At 40.2% G+C, this 26,304-nt stretch overlaps 1 protein-coding gene and 1 pseudogene across 1 annotated transcript; one reads left to right on the top strand and one right to left on the bottom strand.

Annotated features, from left to right (window-relative positions):
• Positions 1 to 13,809: 13,809 nt before the first annotated feature.
• On the bottom strand, positions 13,810 to 16,116 carry Magee2 (MAGE family member E2). Its single transcript, XM_020152103.2, has one exon. The coding sequence runs from the start codon at positions 15,878 to 15,880 to the stop codon at positions 14,309 to 14,311; it is 1,572 nt and encodes a 523-aa protein (XP_020007692.1). The 5' UTR covers positions 15,881 to 16,116; the 3' UTR covers positions 13,810 to 14,308.
• A 7,339-nt stretch (positions 16,117 to 23,455) lies between these two features.
• On the top strand, positions 23,456 to 23,933 carry LOC109675382 (nuclear distribution protein nudE homolog 1-like; annotated as a pseudogene).
• Positions 23,934 to 26,304: the final 2,371 nt, after the last annotated feature.

Raw genomic sequence — 26,304 nt, 5'->3', positions numbered from 1 at the left:
TTGGACTTCATGAATCTGCTTGTCCACTTTCTGCCACAGTTTTGGGAAGTTTTCAGATATTATTTCCTTAAATAGGTTTTCTATCCTTTCCTCTCTTTTATCTCCTTCTATTCCCATAATGCATATTCTGGTTTGCTTGACAGAGTCTCATAAGTCCCCTAGGTATACATCACTGTTTTGTCTTTTTGTTCTTGTGACTTGATGGTTTCAACTGAACTGACTTTGAGTTTCCTGATTCTTTCTTCAGCTATATCAAGTGTACTCTTCCATTGCTGTAATGAAATTTTCAGTTTAGTTATTGTATGCTTTGGATCCAGAAATTCTGTTTATTTTGCTTTATCATTTCTATCTCTTTATTGATGTTCTTATTTTATTCATACATCATTTTCATGATTTCTCTTATCTCCCTGTGCTTCCTTAAGACTGTTAGCTTGCATTCTTCATCAGGCAATTAATAGATCTCCATTTTATACGGATGGTAAACATATGTATTTTCTTAATTTCTCTGCATCATATTTTAGTGATTCCTTACATTTCTTATAGTTTTGTGTTGGTGTCTGTGCATTTGAAGAAACAGCCAAGTTCCCCAATCTTTATGAATTGGCTTTGTCTGGGTAAGATTTATACTGATCCGTCCAGCTAGATTTTTTTGGGCCTCCATTCTTTGCTGCCCTAGGCATCCCATCTTATACCTCTAAGATCCTGCAATCTCTGCTCCCTTTTGTGTCTGACTGTGCCATTTCCATCAGTGTGTGGTTTAAAGTAAGACAGTAAGTGGCCCCTTGAGGAATGCAGTGAAAGTATATGTAGTTGGTGGCACACTCCACTCCTCTTCTCCCCTCCTAGGGAAAAACTTCAGTTCTGTACCTTTTCCCAGTCTTGCAGAGCTACCAGCCCTGCCCTCTTTCCTATTCTTACCTGTGACAGGCATCTGAATTATGTTGCTGCTTTGTGCTCAGCGTGAGATAAGGAAAAGGCCAGACCCTTGGGGGAATTTATCTATTGGATTATTTCCTGAGAAAGTCTTCAAAAGTGTCATTTTGTTGCCAAATGTCCACTATGATAGGATATTCATGTGTATGCTCCCATATGTAGCATAAGAGATATCTCCCCAAACCTATCCCACATCCAGAACATTATAATTCTTTTTTTTCACTTTTCAGAAGAAAGTGGTTATCACAAAGTGGTCTTTGGCATTTATTTCTTCAATTCAGTAGAATGAATGTAGTTTTGGTGTGGAAAATTAAGAAGTACACATGAGAATATATTTTAATAAATAGAAAGTGCATGTACAGCCACTAATCAAAGAAGAATAGAACGATAATGTGACAAAGAGTCTTTTCCATTCCATAGAAATTGAATCATACTGTTAATAAACTAACATTTCCTAAACTATCTTTCTTAATGTTAACCATTCTTTTACATTACCATTTTTTAAAAAATAGAATATTGTTTTTTATTCAGTATAAGGTTTCTTTTTATTGTTGTGCTGGGTGGGGGTACATTGTGGCATTTAAAAAAGTTCTCACAATATATCATACTTGAATTCACCTCCTCCATCATTCTCCTTTATTTCCCCCATCCCCCATTCCTGGAATAGTTTCAACAGGTATATTTTTCCATTTACATACACGTATACACAGTTTTTTGCACTATATTCACCCTCCCATGCCTTTTCCCCACCTCCTCCCCTCCTCCCAGTAGTACCAACCCCTCCCCAGGCAGGACCTGTTCCGCCCTCCTGTTCTCTGATTTTGTATAAGAAAAAGAGAAAACCAAAAATGACATTTTTGTTTGTTTAAGATAGCTACACAGGGAGTTTCTTTGTGATATTTCCATTACATCACCATTTCTAATGTGTATATACTATTCCATTCAAAAGACCTCAATTTCTCTTAGCAATCAATTATTAGGGATTAGGTTATGTTTAAATTTTCCTTATTTAAGTCAAGTCGTAAATGATCCTTCAAACCAAATATAAGCTCACACCCAAGGATGATTTTTAAAAATTTATTCTTATAATTTTTTAAAAATTGTAATCTCAGAAAGAAAATGGCTAGGACATAAACATTTCTTAAAATTTTATTATATATTTAGTGTATCCTTATTTAATGTGATACAGCCCAGGACCAATTTGTCCTTCTATGGGACATATAAGGTACCTGTGTACTTATTTCTTTCTGCATTCTCCCACCATGGTTATTGTAATAATTTTATTTTTTATTGTCATAAGATGATGCCAGTCTTATTATTGGAGACAGATTTTACTTATCTAAATGTTAATTTCTTTTCAAGCAAAAGTGGAAACTTAACTCACATTAAAATTTTCTATCCCTGATGAACACCTGTTTTAGTTTCCTATTGCAGCTGTAACAAGTAACCACAAACTTAATGGCTTAAAACAACAAATATTTATTTCTTATAAGTTTGGAAGTAAGAAGTTCAAAATTAGTCTCACTGGACTAAAGTCTAGATGTCATCATGATTGTCTTTTTCAGTTTCTAGATGTTGCTTGCATTCTTTGATTTCCAACCCTTTTCTCATCACTTCAACCTCTTGCTTCTATTGTAACATCTATTACTAACTCTGATCCTCCTCTCCTATAAGGTTCCTTATGATTACATTGGGCCCATCTGAATAATCTAGGATAAACTCCCTGTTTAAATAACCTTAATTCAATCATATATCAAAAGTCCCTTTTACCATGTCAAGTGACATAGTACCAAGTTTCAGGAATTAGGACATGAATACCTTTGATGGGCTGTTATTTTGTCTACCTCATAAGTATGTGTGTGTGTGTATCATATATATATATATATATGTATATATATATATATATATATATATATATATATAATTACAAGACAATGTGGACATTATATGTATTATATCATAGCTTTCTTTTTGTCCTTAACAATATATATTAATATATTGGTATTTTTAAGTAGTCATCTACTCTATTACTCCTGTAGACTTTATACTGTTCCACTGAAAGTATGGGGCCCTAATTCCCCTGACAAAAACAAAATATTTATGGATCAAAAATCTTAAGTAAGATCTGAAATGGTGAAATTACTCCAGTAAAAAATATAGAGTACAATGAATCACACAGCATAGGTAATAACTTTATGAATAGAACTCCAATAATTCAGTAATTAAGAGAAAAGATTGACAGATAGGACTTTGTGAAAATAAAGAGCGTCTGCACAGTCACTGGACTGAAGAGATAGCCCACAGAATGGGAGAAAATCTTTGCCAGCTATACAGCTGACAAGGGATTATTAACCAGAATATACACAGAGCTCAAAAAAACTAATCCCACAAAGAATTAACAACCCACTGAATAAATGGGCAAATGAACAGAACAGGCTGTACTTCTCAAAAGAAGAAGTACAAATGGCCAATAAATACATGAAGAAATGCTCAATGTCTTTGGTCATAAAGGAAATGCAAATCAAAATGACACTGAGATTCTAACTCACTCCAGTCAGAATGGCTATCATCAAAAATACAAGCAGGAACAAATGCTGGTGAGGTGTTGGGGAAAAAGGAACACTTATACACTGTTGGTAAGAATGTAAATTAGTGCAACTTCTATTGAAAGCAGTATGAAAGTCTTTCAAAAAATTAAACAAATTAGCATATGATGCAGCAATACCATTCCTGGTCATATATCCAAAGGAATGTGCTCCAGGATACAATAGAGCCACTTGCACATCCATGTTTATTACAGCACTATTCACAACAGTCAAGCTTTGCAAACAGTATTGTTTGCAAACAGATGCCCCACAACTGATGAATGGATTAAGAAAACGTGGCATAGGGCTGGTGAAGTAGCTCAAGTGGCCTGCCTAGCAAGTGTGAGGCACTGAGTTCAAACCCCAGTACTGCTAAAAAAGAGAAAAAATGTGGTATATATACACAATGGAGTTTTATTCAACCATAAAGAAGAATGAAATTATGTTGTTTGCAGGTAAATGGATGGAACTGGAGAACTCATGTTAAGTAAGCCAGGTTCAAAAGGTCAAAGGTCGCATGTTTTCCCTCATGTGGAAGCTAGACCTATAAGATAAATGTACACATAACTACATATACGATCTTACATATCATATATATATATATATATGAGAGAGAAAGAAAGAGAACAAGATTGTATTATTAGTAGGCCTGTCTGAGGAGACTATGAGAGGTAGAAGAGGGAAAAAGAATGGTTAGAAGCGGAAAATATTGAAACATTTCATCTATGTATGAAGATAATATAATGCAATGCACTATAAGCTGTTGAATAATAGGGGAGCAGGGTGATATAGAAAGAGTAAGTGATGGGGAGTTAATCTCATTCAAGCACAATATAAACATGTCTGAAATGCAGGGTGAAACACCCTTGTACTATCAACATACACTTCGGAAAAATGAAGGACAGGAAGGTAAAGCTGGTCCTTTCCAGGAATGGGTACCAGTGAGAGGGGGAAGGACAGAAGGGAAGGTGAATAAGGATGAATATGGTGTATGTATTTCGTATTCATGTATGAAAATAGAATAATGGCACCTGTTGACATTGTTCTAAGAAGAGGGGAGGGGGGAAGAGGGAGAACGAAGAAGGAGGTGAATCAAAGAATATTGTCAGCACGTTTGTAAATATCAGTGTATCCCTGTACAACTATTATATGCTAATAAAAAATAAAAATATTTGCTGCAAAAACTTAGTTTGATTTCAACTTTTACCTATTAAAAATAAGTACTGTGTTCTCGTCAATAGGTGGGATTATGTCTATATTTTCTCCTTCTTTCCAAAATCTCATTGAAAAGACAGTAAACTATAAAAATACTGTGTCATAGAAGACAGCCAAAGACATATGCACAGGAGAAAGCTCCAGTGGGGCAGGAGTTATTCTCTCCAGGAGAGTCATCTGTGCTGGAAGAATTGGAGTGAAACAGCTGCACCAGACTGCATGTAACTCCCCCCTACCCTCAAGAGGGAGAGACTGGCGGCAGAGGCAGCCTCAGGATCTCTCAAAAGATAATTCCTGCTAAAGATGAGCACACAATACAAGATGTGTGTGTATGTGTGTGTGTGCATGCATGTGTATGTATATAGAAAAACAAACCACCATTAGACACTGAGTAGACTCAACAAATGGCAGAATTCACAACTAAAGAAATGAGCATTAGTAGACAAATATGACAGGAACTTAGAAATAAATCTGTTTAAAATATTGAAAGAGATGAAAAAGGGACTGGAATCCATAAGATAAGAATAGGAATTGAAGCAGCAATAGTCTTCCCAAAAAGAAATGTCCAGGACCTGACAGATTATCCTTTAAAGAATCTTTTAAAAGACCTTTAAAGAAGAACTAATACCAACACTCCTTAAACTTCTCCATGAAATAGAAAGGCATGGAACACTGCCTAACTCATTCTATAATGCCAGTATTATACTTATCCCAAAACCAGACAAGGACATATCTAAAAAAGAGAACTACAGGCCAATCTCCTTAATGAATATTAATGCAAAAATACTCAATAAAATAATGGCAAACTGAATCCAACAACATATCAGAAAGATCATTTACCATGACCAAGTCATCTTCATCCCAGGGACACAGGGATGGTTCAACATATGCAAATCATTAAATGTAATACAGCATATTAACAGAAACAAAGACAAAAACCACTTGATCATCTCAATAGATGCAGAAAAAGTCTTTGATAAAATTCAACACCATTTCATGATAAAAGCTCTGATGAAACTAGAAATAGAAGGAATGTACCTCAACATAATAAAGGCTATATATGACAAACCTATAGCCAACATCATACTTAAGAGGGAAAAAGTGAAACCATTTCCCCTAAAGTCAGGAATGAGACAAGATTCTCTCTACTCTTATTCAACATAGTCTTGGAATTCCTAGCCAGAGCAATAAAGCAGGAAGAAGAAATAAAAGGAATACAAACAGGTAAAGAAGTCAAACTATCCCTATTCGCAGATGACATGATCTTATACCTAAAGATCCAAAAAAAAAAAAAAAAACCCCACCAAAAACTCCTAGACACCATAAACATCTTCAGAAAAGGAGCAGGATACAAAATCAACTTACAAAAATCAGTAGCCTTTCTATACACCAACAATGAACAGATTGAGAAAGAATATAGGAAAACAATTCCATTTACAATAGCCTCAAAAAAATCAAATACCTAGGAATAACCTTAACAAAGGATGTAAATGACCTCTACAAGGAAAACTACAAACCACTGAAGAAAGAAATCCAAGATTACAGAAGATGGAAAGATCGCCCATGCTCTTGGATGGGCAGAATCAACATAATACAAATAGCTATACTACCAAAAGCAATCTACATGTCCAATACAATTCCCATCAAAATCCTAATGACATTCATCACAGAGATTAAAAAAATCAACCCTAAAGTTCATTTGGAAACACAAAAGACCACAAATAACCAAGGCAATGCTGAGCAAAAAAAGCAATGCTGGAATCACAATACCCAACTTCAAACTATACTACAGAGCCATAGCAATAAAAACAGCATGGTACTGGTACAAAAACAGATATGAAGACCAGTGAAACAGAATAGAGGACCTGTATATGCATCCATGCAGCTACGCCCACCTAACTTTTGACAAAATGTGCCAAAAACATATGATGGAGAAAAGACAGCCTCTTCAACAAATGTTGCTAGGAAAAGTGGTTATCTGATTGCAGAAAATTGAAACTAGATACATGCCTATCACCCTGTACTAGTATCAACTCAAAGTTGATTGAGGACCTTAATACCAGACCTGAAACCTTGAAGCTAGTATAGAAAAGAGCAAGGAATACACTGGAAGCAATAGGCATAGGTAAGGACTTTCTCAGTAGAATACAAGTGGCTCAGCAACTAAGAGAAAGGATTGAAAAATAGGACTACAGGAAATTAAAAAGCTTTTGCACAACAAAAGAAATGGTCTCTAAATTGAAGAGACCACCCACAGAATGGGAGAAAATCTTTGCCAGCTATACATCAGACAGGGGACTGATAACCAGAATATACAGGAAGCTCAAAAAACCTAAACTCCCCCAAAATCAATGAACTAATAAAGAAGTGGGCAACTGAACTAAACAACTTTTTCAAAGGAAGAACTCCAAATGACCAAAAAACACATGAAAAAATGCTTATCATCCCTGGCCATAAAGGAAATGCAAATCAAAACCACACTAAGATTCCACCTCACTCCTGTTCTACCATCAAGAACACCACCCACAACAAATGTTGGAGGGGATGCGGAGAAAAAGGAACCCTTATACACTGCTGGTGGGAATGTAATCTAGTACAACAACTATGGAAAACAATATGGAGGCTTCTTAAAAAACTAGAAATAGATCTGGCATACAATCCAGTAATACCACTGCTAGGAATATACTCAAAGGAATGTGACTCAGGTTACAACAAAGGCACCTGCATGTCCATGTTTATTGCAGCACTATTCACAGTAGCTAAGTTCTGGAAACAGCCAAGATGCCCCACTACTGAAGAATGGATTAAGAAAATGTGGTATTTATACACAATAGAATTTTACTCTGTCACAAAGAAGAATGAAATTTTTTCATTCACAGGTAAATGGATGGAATTGGAGAATATCATCTTAAGTTAAGTTAGTCAGGCTCAGAAGGCCAAAAATCACATGTTCTTCCTCATATGTGGATTGTAGACCTAAAACAAATGCAGTAATATTATTGGACACGGGTCACAATAAGGGGAGGTTATACGAGGGAGGGATAAGGCAAGGGAAGGAAACCAAAACATTTAATGAGGTTGATATGCTCACTGTACAAGGATGAATATAGAAATTTTAAAGTGGCCAGGGCCACCATCGGAAGGGGACTAGGGAGGAGTGAAGAGGACTGGTAGAAGCGAATCCATTGGGGTTGTAATACACATATGTATGGGAACAACACAAGGAAACTCCCTGTTTAGCTATCTTTATCTCAAACTAGCAAAACATCATGTTTCTTGTTTTATCTTTTATGTTTTTTCTTCTACAAAATCAGAGAATAGGAGGTGCAGTAGGAGGTGGGTAGGCACTGGTGTGAGGGCCAAGGTGGTGGGGAAAGGGGTAAGAGGATGAATATGGTGCAATGTATACACATGTATGTAAATGCAAAAATGATACCTGTTGAAACTATTCCAGGAATCAGGGGAAGGAGAATGGGGGAGAGAAGTGGAGGGGAGGATTTCAAGTATGACATATTTGATAAATTTTAACCTTTGTAAATGCTACAATGTACCCACACCCAGCACAACAATAAAAAATTTTTTTAAAGAACAGGAGCTTTATTTTAAAATAACATGTGTTTGAAGAAAAAGCAATAAGAAATTCTAAAAATGAAAAAGTATGAATTGAAATAAAAATCCTAACAAATTGCTTATATATTTGACCAGATCCATAGCCGAATAGTAAATTGAAACACAGGTCAAATGGGGGTCACCACATCTGATTCATCCATGTTAAGACATTCCCAGTGTCTAATAAACAAGACCAGCATATAGCAAGTATTCAGCAATTGTTTATTACATTGAACTGGGTAGATGACCTTTGAACATTTAGGGTCTTCTCCATATAGACCAGCCTCAGGGACCAGACAAGAATCAGGTGGAACTACTTGAGTGGGCTGAGCCGGGTCTGGCTCCTTGTAGGCGGAGTTGGCAATGAGGCTATCTGTACAAGAGGTATGGGGCCTCCCATCCACCTCAGAGGCCAGTTTGTTCCCTGACAAAGCTGGAGCCTGACTTCTCTTCACTCAGCATGTCACTCAACATGTCACTCAGCATGCCTTTTCTCCTGTGTACAAAGATAAACAGTCAGGTGTTATTAAAGCAGTGAAAAAAGATTTTATTCAGTAACTGCTGAAGAGAGAAGTGAGCTGAGCTGTATTCCGATTTGTACAGAGGTGACTTGGGAATAACAAAGGGGGCAGTAGGAGCTCAGTAGAGTCAAAGAACTGAAAATGATAAAGGGTTGGTAAGTGTAAATACAGTTAGGCCAGCTGTATTTGTTAGGTGGCAGCTACCAAAGTTAGGATTCTGTTCTCCTACAGAGACTGAGAGACAGAGGCTTTATCCTTCTCAATGACTACATTTCAAAGGAATGGTTCTCAGATCCTAGAGAGAGATGCACACCCTTTTCCCTAAATGCTCTAAAAAAGAGAGTTCAGTGTCTTATCCTGAAGTGTTGGCTAAAACAAACAGTAAAATATTCTGGCAGCATTGAATTTTCTCAGGCAGTTATTTTAATGGAGAACTAGGGTCAATCCTAGTGATACAGAATTATGCAGCTAGAAGCCATGTTAGAGTTTGGTTAAGCGTCTTAGTGCAGGTGTTTGGATATGAGTTATACGCCAAGAATTGTGCAGTTCTCACCTGTTAGGAACTATGAGGATGTCTGTAGCAATATTTATGTGAGAGGACATTATATAAATGGTTGGTGTTAACCATTTCCTTCCTCCTTCCTCCTTAGGCCTTGCATCCCCCTCCCAGCCCCAATACAGAGTTGCATACAGGATTGATTCCACATTGATCAATCTCAGCATCATCTTCCTCACTGAATAGCATGATGAACATTTTCTCCCAGGACAGTAGCTTTTTTGTCTTGCAGAGATAAGACTAATCCAGGCTAGGGTCCTCCCAGAATACCATGTTGCCTGCAGCTCCCACAGACAGGGAAGCTTCTCTGAGCTGTGGTCCATGCAGGTTGAAGTTTCAGAACAGAGGGAAGTTACCAAAACAATGGCCATCTTTGTTTCTCTACCCACCTCTTTTTCTCTACCCAATTGTATCCATCTCTATCTAGCCTCTTTCTATCCACTGTCTTTTGTATATTTCAAGAGAAGTAGACATACAGAGGATGGAAACTATCCTGATCAACTATGCCAAACCAAGTGTTTTCAAGAGGATAATTTGAGGTAGGCTTTTTGAATATTAACCCCCAACTCCTTTCCTAACCATGCACCCTTAGAAGGGAAGTCATTCTCATTGATTGGGAATCCCTGAGGATAAGTAAGGCAGGTGGTTTCTTGTAGGATATTGAGGTCTGCTTAAAGAAACTACCCATTAGCCTCCAGAAAAGTGTCCTGTGGATGAATGCCTGCAAAGAATATACTATTGATGTAGCTAAATATTACTAATTCATAACTTCCTGGAGTTAATATTTACCTATTCATTCAATGAGTCCAATTTTCTTATTTGCTTGTCTTTCTATGTTGGCCTGGAACTTGCTATATATCCCGGGATGGCCTTGAACTCTCAATCCTCCTGCCTCAGTCTCCTGAGTACTGGGCTCACAGGCATGTGCTATCACATGTGGCTGGAAACCAGTTTTCATTTGAACTCAACTACCAAGGTGTTTACAAGTAACAATCTTTTTTTTTCCCCACAGGGCTGGGAATGAACCCAGGGCCTTAGACATGCTAGGCAAGTACTCTACCACTGAGCTACATCCCCAGCAGACAAATAGCAATCTTTAAGGCAGTGGTGTGGTATGGAAATATCATTAGACTAGAATACAACCTGCTTGTGCTACAGTTCTGACATCATCGAACAGTGTAAGTATAATTCTAGGCTTTTTCTATTAAATCCTGAAAGTAGCTTTAATTTGCCAGAAAGAGTTGTTGAATAACTTGCCCAAGGTCACAGAGCTACTAAATGATAGTGAGCACCATAGAGATCTGGAGTTCTTAACCATTCTAATACATTGTGCCTTCTGTATCAAATACTTGGTTTAATCCTATGGAGTCTACAATAAACATTATTTACAACAACCTCAGCCCTGTCCACAGAGAATTCCTTAAGACATTGCTGATTATTCATTGGGGGAGGGGAGAAGAAACCCTGTTCAGTGGGAAATTTGTCTGCGTAGAGATCCCCTATAGGAAGGGAGAAGGAAACTCTCAAGTCCTTGTCTGAATCTGAAAGGTGTTTATGGGCTGAAGGGTTTAGGGGCAGCAGTTCGTGGGGCTGGAAAAGTTGCCTTGAAATCCACCTATGCAAGTGCAGCTCAGCTTTTCCTTGGATTGTAAATTTATATGTGGATGGCTTGTGTGTGTATATGGAAACTGGTGGGGAAAAAGAGCAGGAAAAGGCTTTCCTAACCACCCATTTTCTCAGAATTGTACCCTTGGAAACAGAATATATTCACTTTCAGTAGTTATCTCCCCAGGAAAGATCCCAATCATAGGTCAATGGGGACTCTGGGTGGCATTGTACATCCAGGATGATGATGATGAGTCCATACCTAATCAACACCCATTTACGAGATACAACTTGTCCAAAACTTTAATAGTAGATGTGCATTGATAGTGCACAGAATCTGTAAATGAACTCAGGCTGTCCCATTTTTCAAATAAATTCACATGGATAAGAAAGATATTGGATCTGGTGTTCTAAAGGCTTAATGGTGATCATACATGGGACTAATTTGTGCAATATCCTCTGTAAGTCTTGTTTACCAGACACCCACTTCCATCCCTAAGTGTTTCTCCAAGGCGGTGTTAATTCTAAGTTGGGACTTAAAGGGTCGAAAGTCCTCGGGTATCCTCTTGGCCTCAGGAATGGCTGTGTCCACAGAGAGACCACATCCTTTCCCTTATCATCTGCTCATGTCCCACACAAGTCTCAGGTTTATCATTTATGAGAAGCTGCATGAGGCATCTGTGGCACAGGGCTATTTCTTACTTCCATTCTTATACTTCTGAGCAGCTCTGGACAAGTCAGGAGTTCCGTTGAATCATTGTTCCTTCAGGATTGCAAAACACATTACTAAACACTTCTGAAGGGTCAGAAATGGTGGTGTTTGACTCTCCACTGGGTGAAAGGTGGCAGATAAGGCTGGGGGTTTACAGAGGATCAGATGGGGGAAGAATCATAGGACAGAGAAAGGAGCTGGCACAGATGCATATTCTACACCTAGACAGCTTCATGGAGCCCCAGAGATAGACCAAGGGTGCGTATTCACTTTCGTACTCCTCAGGGGTATAGCCTTGCCTCTCTATGCTGCCCTTTTTTGTATCTCCAGAGAGTGGACAAATTTGAATGAGAACATAGCTTAGGCCAGGAGGTGGCTCCTTGTACCCCAAGCCCAGGACTTGGTCATACTAGGTAAGCCTCAGTGTACTGTACTGCCAAATGGGAATATTAATATGCTTCTTGGAGAGCTAGTGGAAAGTGTAGAGCTAAGCACATGAAAAATCCAGCACAGTGCCTAGCACATGTTTAATATTAAAACAATTGGCAGTTTTATATTGATGAATGTTAGTCCGGATGTCACATCTTCTCTCTACTGGAGATCCCAGAAGACATGATGCATTTGAACGGCAGAAACGGCACCAGTTCAAAAAGTCAGAGCAAGAAAAACTTGGCACCTTAATCTGTATGCCTCCTTCCCATCCTCAACCCCATGAGCCTATACAGATTTAAGGTTCAAGGAGGCTGAAGGATGAAAGCCTCACAGTTTAAAGTGCAAGTAGGACCACACGTCAAAAGATTTTGAGTCGGATACTTTCCCGCCTCCTAACCCCACCCCACCCCATTTTCCTTACTCCGGTCAGCCCAAGCGATCCAGGTGCTAATTTCCTGGTAGCTGGAAATCCCGCCCTTAGCCTTTAGTTCTTGGAATGCTGTTACAGCGATTACTGAGACATGATGGGGGCTGTATCGCCCTGGCAACCGCGGAGGACGCCTGCGCAGTGGTTTTCCCAAGCAGACAGCTCTAATTAGGCTTCTGCATAGCGGCGGGTCAGACTTGGGGACCAAAAGGGTATATTTCCCTTCCCCCTGTGCCCTCCCTCAGCAGGAAGGCTGAGTTGTTCTCTTCCTGAGACTGACAAAAATGTGAGTAGTATCTTCCAACTCTCTCCTATCTGCTAGGATGTGGCAGTTGGGGATAGCCTCTGGTGATTAAACGGATGCAAAGGGCAGAAATCTTGCTGGTACTAATGATGCATTAGTTATCACTCCCCTTTTCTCAGTCAGAGGTTACTTTCGTATGATATTCACCCCAGTGCCAGGGATGCCTCTCAGAAATTGTCCTGCAGGCTCTCTAGGGAAGGCTTGGGGAGAACTGCGAGACAGGTTGGAAACTGTGAGAGGAATCAGAATGAAAAGACCCAAAATGCTAACATTCACCTGAACAGCTTGGGTGCTGAAATAAACTGTGCTGCCAGAGGATCTCGTACAGAACTCTTTTTGGTGGATTGTTCTGTCTGACTCAAGAGCCAGGCCAGCTGTCTTCACGAAGGCCATTACTGTTTCCAAAGAGCCACCCTCTGAGGATGGGTGTCCTTGTTAATCTGCCACAGACTTACTTCTCCCACTACCCGCTTGAACTCAACATTTTTTTTTTCTTTCTGAGTTACTTTCAGATCCCCCGAAGGCATTTTACACACCGCCCTTGTATTCACCAACATTCTCTCCCTTCCTCTCTCTTCCCAAATTCACATATGTATTACTAAAGCATGTCTTTGTTCCCACCCCTCCCCCAATCATCCCTGCTTCACACTGCTGCACCTTCTTCAGCCCTTCTTGGACCCCAATGCCTTCTCCACCGTGCTCCTAGCACCTAAAGTTGGGTGTTATTCTTTTAGAGTCCCACACCACCCCATTTTCCTAACCTTATTATACACTAGCACACTTTCTTCCCTCAAGCTCTGGGGCCCAACTGGGCTTCTTTACCCTTGTGTTCCCATCACATAGCCCTGTGCTCAGAGCATGCAGGTGCTTAATAAATGTTTGTAAAGGAAATAAGTGCATAAACATGGTATCTAATTCATTATGCTTTTATTTTTCACTACACTTTGGAACAGCAAAGCAAATACAGTTAAGTGGCAGTTTTTTTTTTTAACACAACAGTAGATAGACACAAAGGGAGGGCAACCACAGGTTAGTGGTTTTGTGTTTGGTTTTTGTGTGTGTGTGTGTGTGTGTGTGTGTATGTATGTGTGTTATTATCATTTCACTCCTGCACCAGATCATTTTACTGATTATTTCAAAGATGTAAATATTAGCAATATATTTTACACAGTTGTCTGACCTTGTATACTGAAACAAGACAGAAAGGACAAATGAGCAATTTCATTTATAAATATTGATCATGAACCTAATTTAAGTGCATATTAGAAGGAAGGAAATACTGTTAGAACTGGAACACAGTAAGCACAATGTGTACTCCCTACCCCAACCCTCCCCAACTTCTGATTTGGGGCACCAGTGCCCATTTCCCAATGGCCTCTTTAACTGAAGTGATACATGTTCTCCAGGCTTCACATGGAGCCAAAGAAGAACATGGCCGTTGCCTCAGATCTGGCTCTGGCCTCCTCATCTTCCACAGCCTCCCTATATTGCTCTGGCCAGTCCTGTGGTCGCTTTCTGTAGAGCCTGGCCATGTACTCCAAGGCTTTCATTTTGGTGATTTCGAGGTGAGCTCGAGGACCCCATAGAAGCTCATATTCAACTGGATTAGAGTAGGACAGTGGCCTGCATTCCAGGTAGCGCTGTCTCATAAGCTTGCAGGTGATCGCATGCTTTCTCCCTACATCCACACTAAATCTCCGAAGTAAGTTCCAGATGTTGGCTTCTTTGACACGGTTGCCCATCAGGAATATCAAACCCAGGATGGGCATCACATATTCTTGAGTGGGTCTCCCCAGGCTCTCTAGCATTACTTGCTCTTCCTCTGATTCTGGTTGCTGGACCAGCAGATAGATGTGCTCACTGGTATCAACCTCAATCAGAGAGAAACCATAGAATAGATCAAGGATTAGAGTAGCTCGGCTGAGGATATTTGGGAACACATCCTCGAATTCTTTGCCAGTGTGAGCCAACAGCTCATCCTGATGTATAGGAAGCAACTCCTCAGTGACATTAATGGCCAACTGGACCAAATCATTTGCCTTGTCATTCATAGTATCCTCTGACCAGAACTCTAAGCCAGCAGCCTGACTTCTTTCTTTGGCTTTATCAGCTTCCAGGGCCTTGTTATATTCTTCTGGCCAGCTCCAGGGTTCTTCATCATGGGCCTCTGCCACAAACTTTAGGGCTTCCATTTTTGTGATTTCCCTGTGGGCTCTAGAGCCCCACAAGAACTCAAATTCCAGGGGATTAGTGCCATATACTGGCCAGTACTCCAGAAATCGCATGCGTACAAATTCAGTAGTAAGGAGGTTTCTTGTGTTCCCAAAGAGGTTGTTGATCCTCTGAGGCTCATCCAACACATCAACCTTTAGCAGCAGATCCCAAATGGAGGCCTCTCTTGCCCTGTTGCCATTCAGGAGGATGTGGCCTAGGACCAAGGCCAGGAGACCTGCCTTTGGCATGTCCAGGGTCTCTGCTAGCCGATCAGTGGTCTGGGGACCCCGTTTATTGATTAGATTGTAGGTGTCATTCTGGGGATCAAGAACCCTCAGGTTCAACCCAAAGACCCGATCCAGGTGAGCTGAGGCTCGTCTAAGAATCTCGGGGAACTGATCTGAGTATTCTCTGAGAAACTCCAGCATCTCTGACTGCTGGATAGATCCTTCGGTTTGGTTTTTCATTCGCATGAAATTCACCAAAGCAATTGACCTTTCTTCTAGAGGGTCGTGGACCCTGAGCGCCCCCAAACGTCGGGACTGCTCGTCGATCAGTACCTCGATGTCATTTGGGTCCTGCGCAGCCTGGGAAGCGCTGGCACCCTGAGGGTCGATTGGAACCTGAGGACCCTGGGGAACATCAGGAACCAGCATGGAGTTGGGGAGCCCGGAGGCGTTAGTAGCCTGCATTTCACCCCGGCTGCCGCTGTAATTTGCAGTGGTTTCTGCGCTGCCGTGGCGCGCATTCTGGCTTACCAGAGACATGGTTCCTGAAGACGGGAGCGGGAACCGGGAGGTCAGCGGTCCGTCGGAGATGACGGTAGGTGTGTTGGCGGCTCGGCACAAAGCCGAAGCCTGAGACCCGGGAGCTGGGCGGATCAAAAGTGAGAGCTGGTAAGAAGGGCGATCTTTTTACACAAGCACTAGCCAGCAATGAGAGCAAGCCTAACAGCGTTTCGCTTTGCCGCAGCCTACGCAGGCGCAGTTAGGCTCTGCGACGTGGTGACCACGCCCCGCTCCCAGTCTTCCTCTCCCGCCCTCTACTTCTGCCTGCCAGGAGAGGCTGGTTGAAGTGTTTGCTGCTGGATTCGATTTTGTTAGAGAAGAGATTTCACGGAAAGGAGTAATAGAGATGAAACCAAAGGATCAAAGGATTGTGGGGGACTGTTCAATGACTCTGCCCTTGAAGTTCCCCCCCCCCGCCACCGTGGGGTGTAAAGCACTATGCTAATAGGCAGAAGAGGATTTGGGAGGAGGTTAGTGATAATTACTTTATAGATTCATTAAAGCATCAACACACACACAACAGGCATTTCTTGAGCATGTGCCACATGCCAGGCATAGTGCTGGGTATTAGAGAGGTACATCAGAGGAAAAACAAGTATTCCTTTCCGTGTGGAGCTTAGTAGGTATGTTTTGGGGTAGGTGCAAACTATGGTAATAACAATAAGAGCTAACCATTTACGGAGCACTTACTGTGACAGGCACTGTTTTTGGTGCTTTCACTTTTCTCATATTAAAATAATTTAATTTTAATTATGAGGTAGCTACTCTTAATAGTCCTCATGTTACAGATGAGAAAACTGAGTCAGGAAGGTGAACTTACCTGTCCAAAGTCAGGCAGCAACAAATGAAAGAGATCAGGATTTGAACCCAGGTCTGTCAGAATCCCAAGCATAAATACTTTCTCTCACACCATCTGACGTTTAACCCTACTTACTAAAAATGACTCATATAAAATAGATGGAAATAGGTGAGGAGGATCATTAACATACAGTACAAACACAGGAGTAAGCAGTGAATTACAGCTTAGTCTGGGGTGTCCTGGATTGGGGGTAGGTGCCAAGAGTGCCTGAAAGAGGAATTGGGCTATAAGTGATGAAAAGGATGGGAAGGGTTCATGGTTTGTAAGAGTATTCTACCTTACAGAACATAATAGGAAAGGTTCAGAGGTGTGAAAGTACAAAATAAGTTAAATAATTCCAAGGTGCCCAGGGTTTACTAGGATGAGTGGGAGATGAGAATGGAGGTGGCTAGACAAGAAGAATGGAATTTGCTGTTTTTCATTTAGTAATATGTCAGTTGTTTATGTATGTGTATGTGTGCAAGAAAGTGTACATGTGTGTTTGGGGAGGCATAATCTAATTACTTTGGCCAGAAAGAGGGGTCAGTTACTTTATTTTCTGGGAGCGCTGCCAAAATAGCTGTAATCCAGCCCTCAATCATCAGGGAATGCATTGGGGAAAGAAAAAAATTATATAAGGTTCTGTCTGTAGCCACAATTGAAATCTTTCTTTAAATTCTTGATGGTAATGATTACTATTACATTCAGTAATCCTATGCCCTGCAACTCCTCCAGAGGCCACTCACTCTGACACTCACCCCCGTATTTTCTATATCTGTACTATCTGTATCTAATCCTTTCCACAATAGCAAACTAGGAAGTTCAGGACCATGTGTTGGCCAAATTGGGTAAAGAGATCGATGTTTACACAAATGAATGTGCCTGCTGTACAAGATAGAAATGTGTGACAAATGGATCAAGAAAATGTGGTATCTATACACAATGGAATTTTATGCAGCCATGAAGAAGAACGAAATGTTATCATTCGCTGGTAAATGGATGGAATTGGAGAACATCATTCTGAGTGAGGTTAGCCTGGCCCAAAAGACCAAAAATCGTATGTTCTCCCTCATATGCGAACATTAGATCAAGGGCAAACACAACAAGGGGATTGAACTTTGATCACAAGATAAAAGTGAGTGCATACAAGGGAGATATGAGGATAGGTAAGACACTTAAAAAATTAGCTAGCATTTGTTGCCCTCAACGCAGAGAAACTAAAGCAGATACCTTAAAAGCAACCGAGGCCAATAGGAGGAGACCAGGAACTAGAGAAAAGATTAGATCAAAAAGAATTAACCTAGAAGGTAACACACATGCACAGGAAATTAATGTGAGTCAACTCCCTGTATAGCTATCCTTATCTCAACCAGCAAAAACCCTTGTTCCTTCCTATTATTGCTTATACTCTCTCTTCAACAAAATTAGAGGTAAGGGCAAAATAGTTTCTGCCAGGTAGTGAGGGGGTGGGGGGGGAAGGGAGGGGGCAGAGTGTGTGGTAAGGGAGGGGGTGGGGGCAGGGGGGAGAAATGACCCAAGCATTGTATGCACATATGAATAATAAAAAAATAAAATAAAATAAATAAAAAAGAAATGTGTGACTGAGTGATTCTCCTTGGGAGAATCTTGTGGAAAACCACCCTCTTCTGATCTGCTACAAAGGTTATGATAGAGATCAGATCTGATGGGATTCCTTACTCTGGTCTTTCCCCTTCTACAGAAGAGTGCCATGTTCCTTGTCTTAGATGAGTGCTTCTCAGGAGCAAACTCAGGATTTTTAGTCTCTTCCATTATAAACAAAAAATTCATACATATCCCCCCGCAACACCCAGCTCACCGTTTGAGTTAGACATCCTATTACTTCCTTCCTCATCTTACCTCTGAAATGACAGCCTTATCCCATCCCTCAGCATTCAATTCCTTACCAAATTTGTCCCTACCTGGTTCTCTCTCTTCTAGCACATCCTTCCAAGAAATCAACTCTCTGCTCACGCAGAGCCCAGAGCCATACTTCTGGTCTCAGTCATTTTCTGTTCTACAGATCTTCAAACAGCTCTAGTTATTGCTAAATGAACAACAAGGAGCTATGCCTATGACTGACATACAGCATTTTCCACTCTGGTTAAATGTGAATGTAAAAAGATGAATTCAGGCTAGGATGTAGCTTAGTGGTAGAGTGCTTGCCTGGCATATGCCAGGCCCTGGATTTGATCCCCAGCATCAAAAACAACAACAAAAAAGATGAGCTCATACTTTCAGTTCCAAACTTCTTTTGACACTTTTTGAACTCCTTTTTATAATTTGAAAATGTGAATATTTTCTATACAATTGTTTATCTTTAGTATAATTTTTTACTTTATTACTGGAATATAAAGAGTAAAGAGCACAAATCATGAATGTAGAGCTTGATAAATTATTACATATTCAACATATCATCTGACCACAAACCCAATTAAGAAATAAATCTTTACCAGAATCTCAAAAGTTCCCATGGCACTTTCTCCCAATCCTTTGTCTTTCATTTCTCCTGAGAGGAAACCCCTATACTGATTTCTAGCATCACAGATTAGTTTCACCTGTATCCAAACTTCAAATAATATTAACATAATTATACAGCATGTACTTATTTATATCTTTCCCCCAAGAAATTCTCATTATATTGCGTTATTTATCTATGCTATGTCTGTTTTTCACTACTATATGGTTTGCCATATAGATATATTAAATTTTGCCATATATTTGTTACATTTTGTGGCTATTATAAATAATACCACTATAGCCCTTTTATATGTAGTTTTTTATTAGCACATTATAGTTGTACCTGGGGTACATTGTGACATTTACAAAAGTGCTTACAGTATATCTTGATTAGATTCACCTTCTCCATCTTTCTCCTTTATCTCCTCCTCCCCCTTTCTTAGAGCAGTTTCAACAGGTCTCATTGCTCCATCACCACACATAAATACATAGTAAGCGCTTCCACCATATTCGTTTCAACAGGTCTCATTGTTCCATTATTGTACATGAATACATAGTATTTACACCATATTCACCTTCCTTCATCCTTTCCTTTTGCCTTCCCCCCTTCTGCTGGTACCAACTCCTGGACAGGACTTGTTTTACCTTCCTGTCCTTCATTTTTTTAAAAAAATACATTTTGTTTATGATAGTTGTATCGGGATTTTCACTGTGACATTTCATTGTATATGTGTGTTATACCCTGAATTGGTTCATCCTCTCCATTATTCTCTTTTCTACCTTAATCCTCTTATGGTGATTTCAACAGGTTTGAGTGTTCCATATTCATACTTGTATAGAAAGTACATCAACTGTATTCACCTTCTTTACTTTCTTCATTTACCCCCTTCCATTCGTACCTCCTCTTAGTGTGACCTGTTTTACATTTTTTTCCTTCATTGTTTAGGTTTCTGTCTGTTGTTCAGTGGGATTTTTGCCTCGATAGTTTACCAGTAAATGTATTGTGCTTAAATTAATCTAATCCCCCTCCACTGCATTTCCTCAAACTTTCCCCCCATTCTGTGTTGTTCAACAATTTCAGTGAGTTTCGTCATATGTAGTTTTTGACTAATGTGTGTCAAAATGTGTGCATTTATGTTGGAAATAAGCATATGAGTGGAATTACTAGGTCATAAATATGTATGTTTTAGTTTTCATAGACATTTCCAGAGTTTTATGAAATTCTTGTGCCAATTTACACTACCACCTGTATCGTATGAGGGTTTCCATTGCTTATATTCTTGTGTACACTTGTTACTATCTGTCTTTTTAATAGTAGGCACCCTAGTGGGTATGCTGTGTTAAATAATTGTGGGTTTTTCTTTACTTATATTTTAATCTTTTTACCATTTTTCAAAAAAGACTGAACATTCATTATTTTTCTAGGTCAATGGATATTAAGGCAGAAAATTAAAATGGATGGAGAAGCTAGAAGATAGCAGCAAGAAGTGATAATTGGTAGACACTTCAAAGTAAAGGAGACAGAAACAATATTCAGAGCTGACACTAGAATTAAAATATTATAGTTATCTTAGACCATTTGATAAAAACACAAAGGCATTAGATGTCCTAAGTGTCCTTAAATTCTTCACTGTACAGTACAATCATTAATGACCTAGACTTACTAAGGAAAATTACCTTCTACTTAACAAGGCAGCTAAGTATCTATTATATAGTTATGAATCCAGAAAATATATGATATTTCTTTCAAAGAGTTCATACTCAAAAGTATAATACAATTATGTGGAAAATTCATATATATAGGAAGAAACTTGGTAATTTTTGTGGCTTAGAAAATCTTCATGGTTTTTTTCCCCTGTAGTCAGTTCTGATTATGGAATGATCATGTTTTTTGTCTTGACAAACCCTGTCCACAAAATAGTGTTATCTGAAGTTGGTGATCAAGCCAGATCTTAAATGCCAGGGGCTACTTTTCTATTTTTCAGTTTCATCCAATGTTAAGTCACAGGAAATTAATCCATTATGTGTAGATTTTTTTCATTGCTGAGGTTTTTGCCTATCAGAGTTTAAAGAATATAGTTTGAAGGTGGACTCAGATTCATCTCTCCTGCTCCATTTGTTTCAGGGTGATTGCTGAATCCTCTGGTATGACAAGAGATGAGCATAACATTTGGGTGTCTGGACAGAATCCATGGGCCAACTGTAACACAAGAAATTTTTAGAAATAATTAATTTATTAGTCCTTAAACAGTTCTTGAAGTTGGGGCCCTATATTATAAAATCCAAACGATAAACCCAGCTGGGTGTATTTAGAGAGCAAGTTAATCATGGCTTATTTGTCTCGTAGTATATAGGTTCAGTAAGAAGTATTTGTATATATCTCTATATCCACATCTCAGAAAGGTCAAGTGAATGGTGTCATATCCAGCAATCAAATTCAGAGTAGCTATGTTTTGGAAAAAATTACAGGCGAATACAGTTTTTCAACTTAAGTGACAGAAGGAGACTATATGGTAGCATGTAAATATACCAATGAAAGCCCTTGCCGTCACTGAACCTGGTCTTTGCTGAGCCTGACACCATGCCACAAGAAGAGTGAGCTCTTCCCCATCTTCACAGTGGAGAACCTGGAAGGACTTTCAGTTCTGAGGGGGAAGAAGCAAACTATTGGAAAGATCGGTGATGACCTACAAGCAGAGGGCAGAGAATACGCAGAAGGAATTCCAAGAATTCCAGAAGGGAAACTGAGAATATAAAGCTGAATTGGAGATGCAGCTGCAACAAATTGAAACCAGGACCTCCAGTCAGAAAATAACTGCCTTCTCATGCAGCTAGAAACCATCAAGAGGCCAACAGGAGAAGGGGACCAGGAACTAGAGAAAAGGTTAGTTTGAGAAGAATTAATTTAGAATGTAACACATATATACAGGAAAGCAATGCGAGTCAACTCCCTGTATAGCTATCCTTATCTCAACTAGCAAAAACCCTTGGTCCTTCCTATTATTGCTTATACTCTCTCTTCAACAAAATTAGAAATAAGGGCAAAATAGTTTCTGCTGGGTATTGAGGGGGGGAAGAGGGAAGGGGTGGAGTGGGTGGTAAGGGAGGGGGTGGGGGCAGGGGGGAGAAATGAACCAAGCCTTGTATGCACATATGAATAATAAAAGAAAAAGGAAAAAAAATAAAGACTCCAAAGATAATCTTCTTGTTATGACATTTGAATGAAAACGTTGAAATCTCAATTCATGGTGCTTCATGAAGGGTATATAAATTTTGCCATGGAAATGCGATCCTATTTCTTAAAGATCTTTGTCCTGAATTCTTAAGTTGTGGAGAAGAATGAGTACTGTAGGCTTAATTTAAGTGGACTGTGATAGAAAAGGAGGAGCTGATACTCATGCAAGGGCTTTGAGGTCAGGATGCTATAAGGGGAGTAGTGACCTGTTAGTACCATAGCCAGGATTGAGATAGAGAAACAGTATCTAGAAGTCAGCTTCCTAGGAACTGAACAGAATGTACAACCTACAGGCAGAGGGAAGGACAACACACTAAATCCCAGACTTCGGGTTAACAGGGTGACCTGTCTATCTCAATGGGTAAGAAGCCAGTATCTAACATGGACTCACACAAACTCAAACTAGAGATATGATACACTTCCAGGACTTGTACTTCCTCTTTCCTTCCCCCACCCTTCCACTTTGAAAACCTCTCTATTGAGATAAATAATTCTTTAAAGTAAGTTCAGTTGCTTTTAGCATATTGTAAGAGCTTGGCAGCCACCACCACAGTAAGTTTTAAAACACTTTCCTATCCTCAAAACTATCACCTGCAGTTCCTTCTCTTTTCACAGAACCCTAACCAACCACTAATCTATTTTTTCTGTTTATTTCATTTTGGAAATGTTACATAAATTCAACAATATAAGATGTGAAAAAAAAATTAGAGATAAGGGCAAAATAGTTTCTGCCTGGTAGCGAGGGGTATGGGGGGAGAGGGAGGGGACAGGAGAAAGGAAGGGGGCAGGGGGAAGGGGGGGAGAAATGACCCAAACATTGTATGCACATATGAATAAAAGAAATTAAAAAAAAGTTCGAAATGCAGCATTCTGAGGGCTACCAGCAGATCTCAGCTTTGGAAGATGACCTGGTACAGGTGAAAACAAAGACCACTTGCAGAAATAAATCAGGGAACTGGAGCAAGCAAATGATGGCTTGGAAAGAGCCAAGTAAGCCTTAATCATGTCTCTAGAAAACTTTGAGCAGCGCTTGCATCAAGCCATTGAAAGAAATGCCTTCCTGGACAGTGAATTTGTCAAAAAGGAGAATCTCCTAGAATCTGTCCAGAGACTGAAGGATGAAGCCAGAGATTTGTGGCAGGAATTGGCTATACAGCAGAAGCAAGAAGCTCAAAGGACAGACACAGCTGTGCAGACCACTGGTTCTGTGCTGGCCACACCTGTAGTTCCTCAAAGACTTAGCTCGGGTTTAAACACACCAGGGACATTCAGACATGGTCTGGACAACTCTAACAATGGGACCCCACTCACACCTGCAGCCCACATTTCATTCAGTGCTCAATATTGTGGGGGACCTGCTGTGAAAAGTAGAGGCCCTGAAGTCCAAACTTGCATCCTGCTTGAGCTTGGTGCATGGTCAGTCCCCAGACAGGACAAATGGCGCAGCCTCAGTGCAAGGGAGCAAGAACAGACAGTGGTAACAGATGGCTGAGTGGCACCAGTGTACCTTTGGGTGACGAAGGGAAAGAAAATTGAGACCCTGTGAATTCCTGCTCTTGAATGCCTCTTGACAATTACTGTTAGAACCCTGTGGGCCCCAGTGCTAGCTGTTTGTCACTGCTGTCTGCCAGCTAAATGTGGTTTGTTCTGTCTGAAAGTTGGGAAAACACCTGAAATTTAGGAAGCCACCCTCACGTCCGTCCTTCCTCCCCAGGGCTGCCACATGCTCAGGGTGTGGTCAAGCTGTTGCTTTAGGACCTCAAGGGAGCTGGAGACCTGTCTGTCTGCCCCAGATTGTTACCTTCTTTCCCCACTTTCCTCTCAGCATTTTTTTCCAATTAGTTTGAGAAATAAGAGCCAGCAGTCACCATAGTTTGCTTTGTGCTGTGTGGCCCAAGCTAATACTGAGGTTGTCAGCTATGGCCCTGGTGTTTTCCCTGTGAAATGATGTCACATGGTCCCTAGACTTACCATCTGGGGAGGGGATGGACCCCCTGAGAAGACTCTAGGGTATGGGTTATAAGGCTACCCCATCATTGGCTACCCAAGAGTCTCAATGACCCTGAGAGCTACTTTTAATGTCCCTCCTCCAGAATGGGCATCTGGGCCATTAACAGATTAACAGTTTTTGTTAATCTAAATTTTTTTTAAAAAGGAATGAAGAACAATCTACCATCTATGGGCTGCAAAGTTGATGACAGAGCCCATAGCTAGGGATAAATCTATTCAAATAAATAATTCTATGGATCACTCCCTCATGCTACCTCACTCTTGTGTATTTTGTTCTGAGAAACTGCCCCTTGGGTCAAGAAAGTCTTGATCCAGGTTGCTGCTGCAGGCCACAGGTGGGATAAACGGTAATGGCTGCTTCTGGGAACCTGGCTTTGGGGTGGTACATACCAGTCTTGGGAGGAATTAGACAAAAGGCTGGGAGAGGGCTAAGTCTGCCTACTACAGTGAGGTGTGCTGCAGTGAGAGTGGCTCCTGTAGCTCTCATAGGTCAAGGGCTGGGAAGGAAAGCCTTGGCATGTATTTGGTCATCTGCTCTCTCTGCCAGTGCACTATCTGCTCAGGTTTACTGTGCTTTACCCCAGCCCCAGAGGCAGCTTCTCCTGTCACAGTGCACAGGGGAGCCTAGGGGAACTGCTTCAGGGACCTGGATATTTTGTTCCTGTTTGATATAACAAAGGTGCCTACTGATTTCCCTGCCTCTGCTTCCTCACACTAGTGCTGCTGGATTTCTTTGAGACTTTTTAATCAGCTTCTCTTAGAGGTTTTTAGAGGTGTGTTTGACTTTTGGAGTAATTCTCAGGTCAGTGGAAAGTCTGTTTTCTGTAGGTAAAAACCGACCCTTAGTTTCCTGAGTCCCCTGCCCTGGCATAGAGGTAATACCTGCCTCAGAATCCTGGAGTACTTTGAGTAGACTGACCTTGGTCCTGTAGTCCCTAAGAACAGGACTTCATTTAAAGCCATCATGAAGTAACCAGGGTAGCCTCCAGTGAGATGAAAATACAGATCATTGTTGGAAGCTTCCTTGTGAAATAAAGAAGTCAATATAGGATTTCCAATGCCCCACCATGTACCTGCTCATCACTGCTTGTTATGAACTGCTGCCTCATGCTTTGTGATGCAACTGTAAGGAAACAGATTTCAGGAGCCTGCTTGCAGCTTAACACCCTTCACACTGCTACTAAGTTTTCTGGTAGAACCAGCAAAACTAGCCTTGAGTTGAGGTTGGAACTTTTCAAGTGCTACTGAAGTTCATAAGAGCATTTATCTGCAGGGCTGTTTGTCCCCCTCAAACATTCTAACCTGTGTCGGTAAAAGATGAACTTTTATTTTTTTAATTCACAATATTCATATTATTCGCAATAGTTAAGCTATGGAAACAGCTATGATGCCCTACTACTGATGAATGGATTAAGAAAATGTGGAATTTATACGCAATGGAATTTTATTCAGCAACAAAGAAAAATGAAATTTTGTCATTGTCAGGTAAATGGATGGAACTGAAGTTAGCCAGGTATAGAAGGCCAAAAGTTACATGTTCTCTCTCATATGTAGAATATAGACCTAACACAAATACAACAATACTATGAAAAACAGGTCACATTAAGGGAAGATCACATACGAGAGGGGAAGGGTAAAAGAAGGAAGTTAAGAAGGTGAATATGGTTGATGTACTCTTTATACAAGAATGAATATAGAATTTTTAAACCTGTTGAAGCCACCCTTATGGTGGCTAAGGTAGACTCTTAAGGGGACTAAGGTAGAAAGAAGAAAAATAGAGGCAATGAACCAATACGGGTTATAATACATATATACATGGAAATGTCACAATGAAACTCCCTG

The sequence above is a fragment of the Castor canadensis genome, chromosome X, assembly GCF_047511655.1.
Source record: "Castor canadensis chromosome X, mCasCan1.hap1v2, whole genome shotgun sequence".
Lineage (NCBI taxonomy): Eukaryota > Metazoa > Chordata > Mammalia > Rodentia > Castoridae > Castor > Castor canadensis.
This window is presented reverse-complemented; position numbering and strand designations above follow the sequence as displayed.